This window comes from Cebus imitator, unplaced genomic scaffold, assembly GCF_001604975.1.
Source record: "Cebus imitator isolate Cc_AM_T3 unplaced genomic scaffold, Cebus_imitator-1.0 Scaffold6, whole genome shotgun sequence".
In the NCBI taxonomy this organism is placed as follows: domain Eukaryota; kingdom Metazoa; phylum Chordata; class Mammalia; order Primates; family Cebidae; genus Cebus; species Cebus imitator.
Window position 1 is genome coordinate 12,326,512 of NW_016107321.1, and position 16,133 is coordinate 12,342,644.

Here is a 16,133-nt window from a genome sequence, read left to right on the forward strand (position 1 = left end):
TTCCACTGTACTTTTGGTTTTACTCATCACTAATTAGAAGCCTAAAAGCTATATGGTGTTGTTCTTATTATCTGTAATGGTCACTCTCTTTCTTTCTCCCTCATTCTGTCTTGTAAATAACATTGTTGTGGGGCTTCCTTTCCTCATAGGAACTGTTAGCTTGTCAAGATAACTGCAAGAAAACCTTGACACTTATTGAGAAAGGCAGTCAAAGTGTTCAAAAGTTTGTGACGTTGAGCAACGTGTTAAAGCATTTTGATCAGACGAGGCTACAAAGACAGATTGCAGATGTTCATGTTGCTTTTCAGGTAATTTGCTTTCCCTGCTTTAGAGTTGTGAGCTGGAGAAAATGCAGATTGAAGACAAGAAACCCTCACTCATGCTTTTGGTCTTGCTAAAATGCCTCACCTGGTGGTGTCTGGAAACCAATCATTGTCCCACTTGTTTTTTCTAACTTTAATTAATATTGAAAAGAGTGAATTATTCCCATCATGAAGAAACGTCTCTTTTCCAAATGCTGTTTAAATCAATAATACTCTCTAACAAAATGATACTTTCAGTAATGAGAAAGCAGCATCACATTATGATTGTTTTTTACGTCAAGAGTATGGTGAAGAAAACCGGAGATTGGAAGAAGCATGTAGAAACCAACAGTCGCTTGATGAAGAAGTTTGAGGAATCTCGGGCAGAGTTGGAGAAGGTGCTGCGGATTGCTCAAGAGGGCCTGGAGGAAAAGGGGGATCCGGAGGAGCTCCTGCGGAGACACACTGTGAGTCCACCCTTTAGGGGGCACTTCACCTGAATACATGGACAAATGAAATGACCTTGGGTGAAAACCTTAAAAAAGGCATGCTGATCTGATACAGAAGGGGAGTGGGCAGATGAGTCAGGGAAGCAGAGACTTTTTAGATATGAGACCCATAGATTTGGTGGGCAAAAAGAACTTCAGGAGTAGTTGGTGAGCTGGCTTGTCATTGGCCATTCTTAAACTCCTGGAATAGTGGAGAGTCACAGGATAATTCAAGTTCTCCAAATTACTAATTTGTTATTTAGCTTACAAATTCTTCTATAACTAAAGATTCTTTCAAATAGATATCTTGAGGTGTCCGGCTAAGTCCTTTGTGCTCATTTTATACATCCACCATATCATAGTATAGATACTGTGTCACTTGAAGTCTGGTAGCTGATACACAACTTTTCCCAGTATTATAAAGCCATCTTCATGTTTATTATTTTAATATGAATATTGAGAACATTATTCCTAATGTTCATGAACAGTATACAGAAATAACCATCACTCTGAGAACGTGTAGTTTATCTTTCCTGACATTTCAGTGGTTATTTGTATAAACCACACTCTCAAATGATTTGTGATTCAGCAGGCTAGATTTAGGGTTAATGTCTACAACTGCAAAACACAAAACATCTCATTCAGTTTTTCACCTCTACAGTATGGTACTTTTTGTTCTGAATCACCATTTTTATAAAAGAATTCCGCATGCCTACTCCTGAGACTGTGTGAGACTTAGTCATGGGTAGTATGTACATATGTATTGTCTTCATCTGCTTGGTGGCCATAGCAAAATAGCATAGATGGGTGGCCAAAGCAACAGAAACTTACATTCTCACAGTTCTGGAGAAGGGAAGTCTGAGATTAGGTGCCAGTATGGTAGAGTTCTGGGGAGGGCCCTCTTTCTGGCTTGCAGGTGGCTGCCCTGTGCCCTCGCATGGCAGAGAGAGAGACCTAGCAAGATTTCTGGTGTTTCTCCTCATAAGGGCACTAATCCCATCATGAGGACCCCAACCCCATGACATCATCTGAACCTCATTACCTCCCGAAGTCCCCATCTCCAAATACCATCACATTTGGGGGTAGGGCTTCAACATAAAAGTTTGAAGAGGAACACAATGTGGTGTGTAGCATGTGTGCCTATGTGTGGACATGTGTGCTTCTCTGTGCACATGTGTGAATGTCACAGTGGCTCATGATGAAGCATCAGGCCCTGAAGCACTGAGGTTGGGGAATGAGGAATTATGAGGCTTAATCCTGGCTTCCATTCTGTTCTTCTAACTTCACCAAAGGGAACCCAAAGCTCTATCACTATAGAATCAAGGTTTTGGCCTCTCCCCTTGGAAGATGAGATACTCCTTTTGAAATATTCTACCAAACTTGAAAACCACAAAGAATTTTTCTAAAAAATAAAAAATACCAGTAGAATTTCAGATGTGATGGCTTCTGATTCATAACTATAGATGCACATAGTTCATTCTTAAAAAACAATAGTGGGTGCCTGGAAGTTTTGAAGAGGGCAGCAGCTGGCTAAGAGGCTTGTTTAGTGGCTGTTTAGTGGCATGATCATGTCTGATGCTACACTCTTACCCACTTTCCCCCACCATGTCAGGAGTTTTTCAGTCAGCTGGATCAGAGGGTGCTCAATGCCTTCCTGAAAGCTTGTGATGAACTCACCGACATCCTCCCAGAGCAGGAGCAGCAGGGGCTGCAGGAAGCTGTTCGAAAGCTCCACAAACAATGGAAGGTGAGTCAGGACAGACTGGAGACACCGTGCGTCCTCAATGAAGGGAGAAGCTTGAGTGTGTTAAGGTCCAAATGTAAGAGAAATTAAGAAACTCATGGAAAGTCACTGTAACTATTATTTCCCTCATTTAAAAAATCAAAAAACTGGACTTAAATAAAACTTGATAATATGTGATAGAATTGTGTTATTCATATTTCTTTTCAGCATTAATTGTATCCTGGAGCATTCTTTTTTGTTTTCTGATTGTTTTTAAGCTGGGGTGACAAGACGTTTAACTTATTCAAGGAACATTTCATAAATTCCTCTCTGCTCAATAAATCTTGTTAGGTATACCTACTGAAATCATAAAACATATAGTTTCTGTCCCCAAAGATTTTACTATCTGGTTGAGATAGCTATGATCAAAAAATATAAATAAAAACATTTCTTAGTTAAGAATTCAGTGATGAACAAAGCATACTCCTCTAGCCCCCCCCCAAGAGCTTAAGAGTTCAGAAAAGGAGATAATTAGTTGCAAATAATACAAGTATAATATATGATCAATCCAAAAGTGTGTATATTTGTGAAAGCTTTGAAAGAGGGAAGTGGACCCACTTGGAAGTTGGAAAACAGTGAATCAAGTAACTAGTTGTGAGCTAGAACTTTAAAGAAATAGAAATGAGAGTAGGCAGGGGGTGACACAGCAGCACAGAAGAGAGAAAGCAGGAGAGTGTTCAGGGAGGATGCAGGGACCCATGGGAGTCCGTCTGACTTGTGTGTCATGGCCTGTGGAAGAACCATGGGAGATAAGGCTGGGTCTGTCCCATGGAGGCCAGCTTCAGATGGCATGCCAGATTCTGGAAGTAGCTGTAGCATAATGGAGACCCATGGAAGGTTGTCTTCCTTGAGGTAGACAGAAACAAGACAGCTCCAGCAGTAGGTGAACATGTGCTATCTTGAGGTGATACTTCATGTGCGTTATATGGAGGAGTTTTGGCGTTCAGAAGATTGGCAGCTGAAACTCTTTCCATCAGGCTGCCTCACTTTGTGGATTTTTAAAATCTCAGTAACATAAGCTAAATAAGTATCCCTGTGCACAAGAAAAACACAGTTAAAGAAATATCCTTTTTACTTACTAATTGCTAAATTTGAAAATTCAAGTGTCTCATTAAAAAAGAAGGATTCTTAAAGAAATCTAAGCTTTGTTAGATGTCTTTGAAGCATATCATATTGTAAATGTATTATGGAATAAAGACTATAACTGAAGGTTGTATTTTATTACACACACACACACACACACACACACCGCTATAGGATTTAATCTAGGTGGGGCTTTCCATAGCCCCAACTCATTTTTCTCATCAGTCATTTCAGTATTCTATTTCAAGGGTAATCCTTTAAAATGCCATAGGATAGAAGTCAGTTAAAATTAATTATGGGCCTAAAAGTAATGATGAAGCTTATGTTTATAATTAAATAGAACATGAAATGTTATGTATTGTTTGAGTGCTTGCTTGCTTGTTTCTCAATGTATGATCTAAGGGAAAGAGGATATGTCAGGTGGTCAGCAGCCTGGTCTATTGTTTTTTTTTCTTTCTTTTAAAAACATTTTTTAACTAACTAGGTTTTCTTATGCTCTTCCTTTATGAACTGGGTATAATATCTGCCCCTCCTGGCTCACAAGGTCATTGACAAAATCAAAAGTGACACATGCAGGGAAGAGGGTATGATTTAAATCCGAGGTAAAATCTTAGCTTTTGTACTTACCCCTGAGCCTTAATGATGTAATCTATAAAATAAGAACCTGAGTACTGTGAAGGGCCAGACAGATGTGGTAGCTCACGCCTGTAATCCCAGCACTTTGGGAGGCTGAGGTAGGAAGATCACCTGAGGTCAGGAGTTCAAAGCTAGCCTGGCCAACAGGGTGAAAACCCGTCTCAACTAAAAATACAAAAATTGGCCAGGTGTGGTGATACCGCCTATAGTCCCAGCTAACTCAGAAGGCTGAGACAGGAGAATCTTCTGAATCCAGGATGCAGGGATTGCAGTGAGCCAAGATCACACCACTGTACTCTAGCCAGAGCAACAGAGTGAGACTCCATCTCGGAAAAAAAAAAAAAAAAAAACTATGCAAGGCTACTGTGAGAATTAAAATTAAATCAAGTAATTACTGAGAAAACACCTAACCCACAGCAGGATGAAAAGATTCACTGTGGTCCCAGTACTTGGAAAAATACAGAGTAGTGAGAGACCAGGTGTGGAAAGTAGTGATTCAGTCACACTGGCCATAAAAGAAATATGTTATGGATTTTTTTGCCACTTCAATTGGGAATGTACATAATCGGGAGTATCATCCTAATTTTCTGAATCTTCCTATGGAATGTAGGATCTTCAAGGAGAAGCCCCTTATCATTTGCTTCATCTGAAGATTGATGTGGAGAAGAATAGGTTCTTAGCCTCTGTAGAAGAATGCAGAGCTGAGCTGGATCGAGAGACCAAGCTGGTGCCCCAGGAAGGCAGTGAAAAGATAATTAAAGAGCACAGGGTACGTCTCCCACACCACAATGTCGATAGCCATGTCAAGTCACACTATTCTGTAAAGGATATTGCTGATATTTTGGCTTGGGTATGAAAAAATAGCTTAATTACCCTACTTTGGTAGTCTGCATGGGAAACTTCCTTTGGTTTTTCTGTGAAAATGTAAAAGTACTATGTGGCTTCTCACAGGGATTATAAAAACATTTATTATACGTTAGGTTTTCTTCAGTGACAAAGGTCCTCATCATCTCTGTGAGAAAAGGTTACAGCTCATCGAGGAACTCTGTGTGAAACTCCCAGTCCGGGACCCAGTAAGGGACACACCTGGAACCTGTCATGCGACTCTCAAAGAGCTCAGAGCTGCCATTGACAGCACCTACAGGAAGCTCATGGAAGACCCAGACAAGTGGAAGGACTACACGAGCAGGTAGCCTCGGAATGGTCTCCAGAGAGGGGTAGAGTTAAACGTAGTTCTGTTAGTTCAGAGATCATGACAAAACAAGAAATTACATATTTCATATTTTGAGCTCATATTCTTGTACAAAAATCTTTTGTTTAGTAAAAAGAATGGGTTTTAGTGAGAATCAGGGTGAGGCACCTTTTTTCCAAGTGACCGAGATGTTATCTCTTTGAGGCAAAGTTGGCCAATCCCTTTCTCCCTAGTAGCCTCATGTATTAGTTTGTCTTCACACTGCTAATAAAGACATACCTGAGACTGGGTAATTTATAAAGAAAAGAGGTTTAATTGACTCAGTGATCAGCATGGCTGGGGAGGTCTTAGGAAACTTACAATCATGCCAGAAAAGGAAGCAAACATGTCCTTCTTCACATGATGGCAGGAAGGGGAGTACAGAGAAAAAGTCAGGAAAGCCCCTTATGAAACCATCAGATCTTGTGAAAACTCACTCATTTTCATGAGAACAACAGCAGGAGGGTACCTGCCCCCATTATTCAATTACCTCCCCACAGGTCCCTCTCATGGCATGTAAGGATTATGGGAACTAAGTTCAAGATAAGATTTGGGTGGGGATACAGCCAAACCCTATCATCTCATATCCTATAAGGGTGGCTTCTGCCTCTATAGGTTAGTGTCTCACCCTGGTGGGGACACATGATGCCAGACCTCAAGTGGTCCCTTTCTTCCTTCAGGTGCTCAGTCTCTAGAACACACCTTTTCCCTCAGCTGAACTCCCCCACCACCCTGCTTCTAGTAACTGAGCACAGAGGTGGCCACCCCTGCCCTTTAACATGAGCTTCATGTTGAAGGAACAGTTTCCAGAAAAGTTGTTAATCAATTTAGTAATCGCTTAATTATTAAATTTCCATGAATGAATTTAAAATAGAAAACAATTCTAATCATTCTGGTATGTTCTCCCGTTGATAAGAAAATGCTTATGTTATTTCAGATTCTCTGAGTTCTCATCTTGGATATCTACAAAGGAGACACAATTAAAGGGGATCAAGGGTGAGGCCATCGATACTGCCAATCATGGAGAAGTTAAATGTGCTGTTGAAGTAAGTTCAGGGCCGCTATTTGCTAAAGGAAATTTTCCCATAATGGAAAAATAATGTCAGACAATCTAACAGTTGTCTCCTTTATTCTTTCTGGAAAAAAAGTTCTTGAAATTGACTTTAAAATAAGTCTCCTCATATTACTCTGGAGAACTGTAGAGTTTTATCCTATTGAATTCTTGGTAGCTTTGAGAATTAGTCATGCTCCATGGTGCCACAAATGGATCTTTAACTAATAGGGAGTCCTGAGTGGAAAATTGCATGCATGGGCGTATAACCCAGCAGAGATGTAAGAATCATCATGGAAAACACGAACACTGTATGCTTTTATACAATACCTTTTCAGCCACGCAAAAGCCAGGCCACAGAAAAATCATGGAATTAGGCAAGGTCTCTAGGCATCCTTTGTATTGACATTAGGTTGTATTTGTTCATTTCAACCTCTGTGAGTGCGGATACAGCCTAAGAAACCCCGCCAGGGCCACAGTGCCTCAGGCTCAGACACAGTTTGCACTCTGTCAATGGCACTCTCTCACTCTTAGACACATAATATTGTGAAAAATCTTCATCTTTCAACATTTTTGACCCTTGCAAGTCATAGAATGTATTTCCTTTCTGTTCCTGTCCTCTGAGTTCCTTTTTTTGACACAGGGTCTCTGTACCCAGGTTGGAGTTCAGTGGCACTTTCACAGCTCACTGCAGACTCGACCTCCTGGGCTTAAACAATCTTCCCACCTCAGCCTCTTGAGTAGCTGTGACTATAGTCACATGCTACCATGCCTGGCTAACGTTGGTAATTTTTGTAAAGACAGGGTTTTGCCATGTTGCTCAGGCTAGTCTCAAACTCCTTGGCTCAAGAGATCTGCCCCCATCAGCCTCCCAAAGTGCTAGGATTACAGGTATGAGTCACTGTGCCTGGCCCTTTTCTTTTTCAATTAAATTATACAATCCCCTCAAATGCTAGTGGTGATCCACAATGTCATGATATACGTATGGAAGGATACTGACATTTGCTACTGGTTGCTTTTATAGTACCAAAAAAATTTATATCCTAGAATGAAGAGCTCACTGGTGTCTGGAACTGACGGTTTCCTGGCTCGTGTGTACTCCAGCAAAGCTCTGGCGTGACCCTGGTTGGAGACCCCTGTTCCCCAGCCACCCTAGAACTTCTGTAGGGAGGACCGGCTAGTCCTGTCCCTACTCCCTCAGTCAGCAACCCTGCAAGACTTGAAGCCCTGGAGTCTTTCTAGCATTTTCTTGTCAATAAAGCCTCCCTTCCTAAATCAGAGCTGTGCTTCCATTTATGCTTCTTGCTATATGGGATATTGGCTTCTAAAAGCTAATAAAAATGAAGCAGAAAATGTAAGTTGATGAAGTTAAGATAAATCTTTAGAGCATCCATAACAATATTCAACAGGTAGACTCCTCTATGAAATAAATCAGCTGATTGAAAAGAAAAGAAAAACTTTCATTCTTTTTTTTACAAAATACCATCTTCTTTCCAGCTCACAGGAAGTGAGATAACAAAGTGTGTGTATGTTATGGTTGCTGATTTTGCCATCTCATAATTTTTCAGAGTATTTTTAGAATCATCTAAAAATCAACTTCATAATTAGATGGATTGATTAGATAATTATAGATATCACAGGTAGATGAATGTGTAAAAAATTAATGTCTATGTGAAGATTCATTAGAGATAGATTCTTGCTACAAGTACCAGGGACATACTTAGATATAGATATCTATAAGTATCTAACCAATCTAATCATTAAGTTGATTTTTTTTGGTATAGACAACAGTTTTCTTTCAAGCACTTGTGGATTTTTGTTAAAAAATGTACAAAAAGTAAAATAAACAGGCACTGTATTGGTCAATGGATGTCTGGCTCTATTCTGCTGCATCTGCAAGCTTTCTTAGGCTGAGTCTTTTATTGCTGGGAAGTTATGATTTCACAATTGCAGTTTGTTCATCAAAAGTGTTCTCTCATTTCAGGAGATCAGAAATGGTATTACCAAAAGGGGCGAGACCCTCGGCTGGCTGAAATCCAGGCTGAAAGTTTTGACTGAAGTTTCTTCTGAGAATGAAGCCCAAAAGCAGGGAGATGAGCTGGCAACATTATCCAGCTCGTTCAAGGGTCTCTCAACGTTGCTGTCAGAGGTATAGCATTTACTTACACTCTAAACAGACAGTTCTGGGTGAGGCATGTGGAAGGTTCTCTTTCTTCTGGTTGTACTTTAGCAAGTAATTTTTAAAAGGAAACCATAGTTGAAACACAATAGTTGTTATGCTTTTTTTATATGAAGCTTGTTGGGAAAGGTGAAGAGGATGGTTGATGTATTATCTGTGCCATTATTGGAAATGTTAGTTCAGGTTCATGATCTATATCTGAAATATAAAACTTACGAAATCCACACGTTTTACTCTTATGAAAGCAACTGTTATTTTATGGTCAGCTTAAGATATATTATGGAGGCTAAGAATAAGGCTTAGGGTCAAACAAATCCAGGGTTAGTTTAAATGTGATAGCCTGCTTCCTAGATAACCTTCAACTTACCTAACATCTTAGTCTTGATTTTTTAATTTATAAAACAGGGTTAAAAATACTCACCCTAAAAGGCAGTATCATTGATTAAATGCAATAATGTATGCAAAGCACATAGCATAGTTCCTGGAACAGAGTAAATGCTTAATAACTGGTTCCTAGTACTAATAAAATATTCAGCATTTAATCAGCAGGCCAGTAAAATGCATATCTTTCTAAAGTTTCGATATGCATTTTAATGTTTTTCTATTTTCCTTTATAGATTAAAAAATACAAACCCATCTACTTCATTTCCAGCAGGGCCACTTCCACCATCAGCAAAAATATTTTTGCTGGTCAGATTTTTGTATAAATCTATGTTTGTGCTTTGGAAGATAATGTAAGAATGTAAAGTAAAATAGATATTTACAAGTATTTCTTGAAATCATTTAAGTATAAACTTGCATGGAAAAATGGCCTATCGAATGACAAAAAAATGACTACAAAGCTCTCATTCTACAAATCCGTAATCCTCCGTAGAGATTCCTAATCTGTTAACCTTTATGTTTTCAATCCATTTAAATCTGCTTGAGACTCTAGTGCTGAATTTACATAAGCCAAAATACTCTGAACTGCTTGTGATTTTAGTTATGTGAGATTTTTTTATATAGAGAGTTTCCTTGTGAATTTTTGACAAATTGAAAATAGTGATGTGATTAGTCAAATTTTGGAACAAAATCTGTTTCAATCCTTTGATTATCTGTCTTTCAAAGCTGTCAGATTTAGTCAGTTGACACAATTATACTTTTGGTGAAATTTTGACAGCTTTCCCATTTACTCTTTCCTTCTCTCCTTTGGTGACAGTAAAAGTAAAACAACATTCTAAAAAGTTAATGTATGTGAAGGTGATCTTTGAGCCAAGATCAAACAAATAGTTTTAGTTATTCACAAACTTGTAATATATTTTTTCCCACTTAAAAAAAAACAAACAAACAAAAAAACAAAACAAAAAACAAGTAGCAGCCTTTAAAGTTAGAAGTTAGTAGTTTCCCTAACGTTTACCAAGGACATTTGCTTTATCTTCCAAGTTCTCTCATGATGTTGCCCCTGGGACATGTATCAAGAATCTATCCCTAACGAATGTTCACACAGACATTAATTTTTATGCACTCATCTACCTTAAACCTCTGTATAAATTATATTAATACTCCTTTCCACTACTTGATCACTTACTTAGTGAAAGCAAAAAGAGAGGAATGGAGAAAAACACATTTTGTTTACAGATGGATTTGTATGAAGTGATGGATCTGCACATTCAGCCTTTCTTTGATAATAATTTATTTAGTATTTAAATTAATGTTGAACACAATGTGTTTGCAGTTGTCCAGTGTAAGGAAAAAAAAAAAAAAAAAGAACCGTGGGTGGATTCACAAGATACAATGAAGAATCACTTATTTCAACAGATTTACTCTGATTTTTGCTGAGGTGTGGAGTTTGTGGTTTTCATAGTGTCTTATTGCTGCTTGTTTGGAGAACAGATTGCTCTCCTTGGATAAACTTAGATCAGAAGAGAGTCAAAGAAAAAAGATAGAATAAGAGAAGAAGAAACTGGAAGCCTTCTGTGGAAAACAAATGATAATATGTAAAAATGATGATCTTAGTGATGAAGGACAAAGGATGTTGGTAAAACTGAAATAGAGGAAGCAGAAATTAGAAAAGGAAGTTCAAACTTTAGGAAATGGTAAGGGATTAAATGCATTAGCTGACTACAAAATTGTTAGTTATATTTATTTTTACATAGGAATATTGGAAGTACATTTTAAACACATACTTTCCTATTTGCTTTAAATAAGGCAAAGAGGAAAATAAGTGTAAGGCACTTTTGTAATTAGGTTTTAGTCATGCAATTATAATTAAAGAGACCTAGAAGGCAACATATATATAATATACACAGTTTTGTTATCCTTCCTTGATTGCCAGGTTGAACGGATTTTTAATATGCCACAGAGCACCATATTGAATGAAGCCTGAAATCCCCATAAATGATTATGAAGTTTAATAATAATAGAATAAGCCTGAATAGTATGAGAAAGAATACAACTTAAAGATCTGTGTTTATATTTCAAGTGTTTGAGGTAGACTTTATGTACACTCCTAAAATATGTAAGATAACATGATCTTCAGCAGAGGAATTTTGATCAAAAGGTACAAACATTAAGTTCTAAGATGAGTAAGTTCTGGGGTCTAATATACTAGTGGTGACTATAGTTAATATTACCTCTTGTATACTTGAAACTTGCTAAGAGTGGACCTTAAGTGTTCTCACAAAAAAACAAAGGGAGAAATATGTGAGTGATAGGCTAATTAGCTTTATTTGGAGAATCATTTCACAGTCACATAGTATACCTTAAATATATACAATGTTTATTGGTCAATCTTACCTTACCAAAAAAATTACACAACTTTCAATAAGTAGCATGTGATTTACGTGCTGTTGTTGTTTCCCTGAAAATCTAGGTTGAAAAGATAGTAAGCAACTTTGGGGACTGTGTCCATTACAAAGAAATAGTGAAAAATTCTCTTGAAGAATTAATTTCTGGCTCTAAAGAAGCCCAGGAACAAGCTGAGAAGATCTTGGATACTGAAAATCTGTTTGAAGCACAGCAGTTACTTCTTCATCACCAGGTAAAAATGCCTCTTTCTTCCAATAAGATTATGTAAAGTTGATTTGCTACTGAAAGAACCAGAGAGATAAATAATATAACTACTGGCTTGAGGGAGCGGGTGAGGGGGGAGTGGGAAGGAACCAGTTGGATGGTTAAAAGAACTTGGCGTTTCTGGTTTTTGCTCTCTCGGTTAAATATTAAATATTTCAGGATGTTCTGCAGCATAAATTTCCAGAGATAGTGACTTGATGATATCAAAAAGTTCAAGGAATACTGTGGAGAGAAAGTTGATTTAGCTATGAAAAACTGCACAAAACTTGCTAGATTCTTTGAAAAGGAGTTTTCAAAACAGAGACGAAAGGCATAGATGGCCCAGTTGCTTCATATTTAAGATCACTGTTCTTTTGTCATTATGTTAAAATCTTGCTCTTCAACTTAAACATTGAACATACTTTAGTTTGGGAAATGATGACTTATTTGAAGTACTAGACATTTCAGGAGTGTACACTCTTATAAGGGATTAGAACTAGAAATAAAGAAAATCTTGCACATATATTAATAAGAAACTATTTTAATCAATTTAATTTCTGATAGTCTGTTAGTGTACATTAAAAATGTTTTCATAAAAGGAATATATATACCTTGTTAAACTTAATATAATAGGAAATTTGATTCAAATAAAATATTTTAATGAAAAAATTCTAGCTAACCTGATACACAGTAGCAAAATTGTAGCTAATTATATATGTTTATGTGTATACTGTATACATATATGTTCTGTATTATATAGAAATGGAAATTGCATTAAAAGTATGTGTAAAATCCCAGCCTTTAGGCTTTCTAGATTTACTTAATAATTATAAAAAGCCTATGAGTATGAAAAATTAATATTTGATGTTACATTGTTCTCAATAATTGTGAAATGGTTGTTTGAATTTCCATTTACTTTAGGTTCAATCAATTTAAGATTATAGATTTTATATTAATGTTTTAAAACGCTTCTCATATTTCTTAGGCTGGGTACTTTTTATATGGGTACATTTACTTTGTGAAAATTTATAAGCTGCATATCTGAGATTTGTGTACTATTCTGTTTGAAGATTATACGTCAATAAAAAGTTTACTTTAAGACAATTTCCCCCCTCAAAATCTCAGCAAATTAACCATTCTGAATATACTCAGAAAATAAATATTATTCATTTATTTTTGGAGACAGGGTCTCATTCTGCCACCCAGGCTGGAGTGCAGTGGCACAGTCATAGTTCCCTGCAGCCTTGAACTCCTGGATTCAAGTGATTCTCCCACCTCAGCCACCCAAGTAGCTGAGACCACAGGCATGCACCACCACACTTGGCTAATTTTTAAATGTTTTTGTAGAAACAGGGTCTTGCTGTGTTGCCCAGACTGGTCCAAACTTCTGGCCCCAAACAATCCTCTGGCTTCAGCTTCCCAAAGTGCTAGGATTACAGGTGTGAGGCACTGCACCACGCCTGGCCATAGATCTCTTATTATTTGCATTTTAATAAAATAAATGATTTTTTTAAATTGGAGTTGGGACTTTGTATTTTTAAGCAGAAAATAATTATTTAAGAATAATCATGTCAAACGAATTGTTTTGCCAGACTCTTCCTGGAATATTGTACACAATGCTAAATGTTCTCCAGATTGGCACACAAATCACTAAAGCCAAATTATTTATGTTGCTTACCATTAAAAACATACAATATTTATAAATAATGTCTATCTTTGACTAAGATAGCATCTGACTACCATTTCAACTGTTAATCTTAGCTTTAAAATGTATTTCGGGCCCACCTTTCTGTACTTATGTTAAGTGTGGGTGTTGATGTCCCTACTTAGCTGTTTAGAGAGCACAATTTATATCTATCTGTTGAATAAATGCTTCCAGCAAAAGACAAAGCGGATCTCAGCAAAGAAGAAAGATGTGCAGCAGCAGATCGCGCAGGCGCAGCAGGGAGAAGGGGGGCTGCCTGACAGAGGCCATGAGGAGCTGCGGAAGCTGGAGAGTACCCTGGACGGCCTGGAGCGCAGCCGGGAGAGACAGGAGCGCCGTATCCAGGTAGGAACCGGAAGTCCGGGGCCATTTAAACAGAGGCTGGGCAGTGTTCACTTCCGGTTGTGCCTCATAACACCCGGGGGAACCTTTGTTACCATCTCTGATGTTTCAGCCCTGTGTTAAATTCTGTACGTGAATCATCTTTTAATCATCACATCAGCCTTAGAGATGGATATCGGAATTAGCACATTTTGCAAGTGTGGATGCTTAAGAAGAAAGGGTTTGAGGACTTGGTGCCGTATCACACGGCACCGATCAATAATAAAGCCAGGATTTCATCCACACTTGTATGAATCCAGAAATTTGATCATACCATTTCACTTTTCCAGGAAGCCTTGCAGCCACACGTTTATGCCACCTTTATGCTTTATTGAGACGTTGACACATTATCTTTCAAAATGTTTTTGAGTTTTTGCCACCTGCATACTTACTCTTCGTCTCTTCATCCCTGTCCCTACCTTCTCCTGTGCTTCCTTTCTTGTTTGAGAAAGATTGAGAGGCTTTTCTTTGGTCACTTACCTACATTTTAAGTAATATTTTTACATTTCTAAGACTTTTCAAATGATAAATAACTCAAAAATCATCAGAGTCCATGTGTCCTCTCTTTTTGTAGACGAAAACATTGACATAGGGAAAAGAAATTCTTATAGAAGATACTAGAATTACCTCTATTCATTTTGACTGTGTGAAATTTAAAATGAGAATTCGCTAGAAGTTGACAGTTTTGCAAATAAATGAATATGTGACAGTATTTTGTGATATTTGTAACCCAATTATTGTTCTGTTTTTGTTTTTTTTTCAAATTTAGGTCACATTAAGAAAATGGGAGCGTTTTGAAACAAACAAAGAAACAGTAGTAAGATACCTTTTTCAAACAGGTTCCAGTCATGAACGCTTCTTGAGTTTTAGCAGTTTGGAAAGTTTATCTTCAGAATTGGAACAAACAAAGGTATATTATGGCTCCTTAGTAGTCGGTATTCAGAAAACAACAAAGCAAAACAAAACAAAATAATTTCTCTTCCATTATTACTATTGTTATTGTTAATTTAGTCAATACTATTTATTGATGACCCATTCTTTCAGCATACTGGAGAATGAAAACATAAGTAAGATTAAACATCAAGAAGTAAAATAAAGATTTTATCAAATTGGAAAATGGTTAGTTCCCTAATAGATGTGTATAAAGTTTTTAAAATATGGAGGCAATAATATTTTTTAACTGAACCTTAAAGAGCAGGTAAAACTTAGTAAAGTGGAGTTTGGAGCAAAATGCAGACATTCTTTGGAAGGTAGAATGACATAGAGCATAAAAGTGTTCTGAATAGGCATTCTATATTGTAAAAGAGAACAATGGGAAATGAATTTGTACAGGAAATTTGGCCCATATTTCAGAGTCTTGAAGACATAAAGCATTACTCTCTAGGCAATGTGGAACCAGAGCTATTGAAGGCTTATAAGGAAAAGTCACACGATCAGAGTTGGGCTTTGGATGAATTTTTTAGGCAGGTGTAGAGAAGTGACTGAAAGTGTGAAAGACTGGGGTCATGGGATCCATTTAGAAAGTTGTTGCATATGGGCATATGGAAGTTGATATGGGAATAAATAAGGGTGGTGGGGTGGCAGTTGATACACAGAAACAGATGCAAAAGATGTGGGGTTCATAGGAAGATAGGGAAACTAACCAGATAGAGTGAGTGACGAAAATGGTGATACCCAAGGTTTTGGGTCTGAGAGAGGCAATGGAAGTGAGATGGGGAATGTGAAAGAGCTCATGGGAAAAGATGACCAACTTCATTTTGGAGGTAATGATTTTGAGATTCCAGTGGGGCATCAAAGAGACAGTGTACTTGGTGAACCCAATCCTACAAGCTCAAATACCCTGGACATTCTAAGCAGACCAATCAATTTGTACCAAGCATTTAGATTTGTCCAGGCACAGGCCATTTAAGTTGCTATGGTCCCTCTTTGGGGTTTATAGAAAGACTGAATTAGTAGAAAAATGGGTTAACTGGTGTCTTAGAAACAAGAGCCTTGCGCCCACCATTCCCTAGCCTTTAGCAAGAAAACCTTTGTGCATCTGTTTTCTTACCTGCAAAAGGCGTCACTCTCTCTCATACTGCTAATTTTTTGTTTCTTTTAAAAACTTACTGAGGAGTTTGTAGTTTTATAAGACTACAGACTCTTTCAAGTCTATACAATTTTCATCAGCCATTTAATAGAACATTATTTTAATTTTTAATTTAAATTATTTGGCCAGGTATGATGGCTCATGCCTGTAACCCTAGCACTTTGGGAGGCTGAGA

The 16,133-nt window shown here is 37.6% G+C and overlaps 1 protein-coding gene across 18 annotated transcripts in view; it reads left to right on the plus strand.

Moving 5' to 3' along the window:
- SYNE1 (spectrin repeat containing nuclear envelope protein 1) overlaps positions 1–16,133 on the plus strand; it is a 529,474-nt gene that overhangs the window by 184,408 nt on the left and 328,933 nt on the right. For all 18 annotated transcript variants that reach the window (XM_017537464.2, XM_037742153.1, XM_037742143.1 and 15 more), the window contains 10 exons: positions 150–308; positions 605–769; positions 2,403–2,537; positions 4,903–5,061; positions 5,273–5,481; positions 6,461–6,569; positions 8,559–8,723; positions 11,605–11,772; positions 13,663–13,833; positions 14,639–14,779. In XM_017537464.2, coding sequence (XP_017392953.1) covers positions 150–308; positions 605–769; positions 2,403–2,537; positions 4,903–5,061; positions 5,273–5,481; positions 6,461–6,569; positions 8,559–8,723; positions 11,605–11,772; positions 13,663–13,833; positions 14,639–14,779 — 1,581 coding nt within the window. The remainder of the gene's footprint in view (positions 1–149; positions 309–604; positions 770–2,402; positions 2,538–4,902; positions 5,062–5,272; positions 5,482–6,460; positions 6,570–8,558; positions 8,724–11,604; positions 11,773–13,662; positions 13,834–14,638; positions 14,780–16,133) is intronic.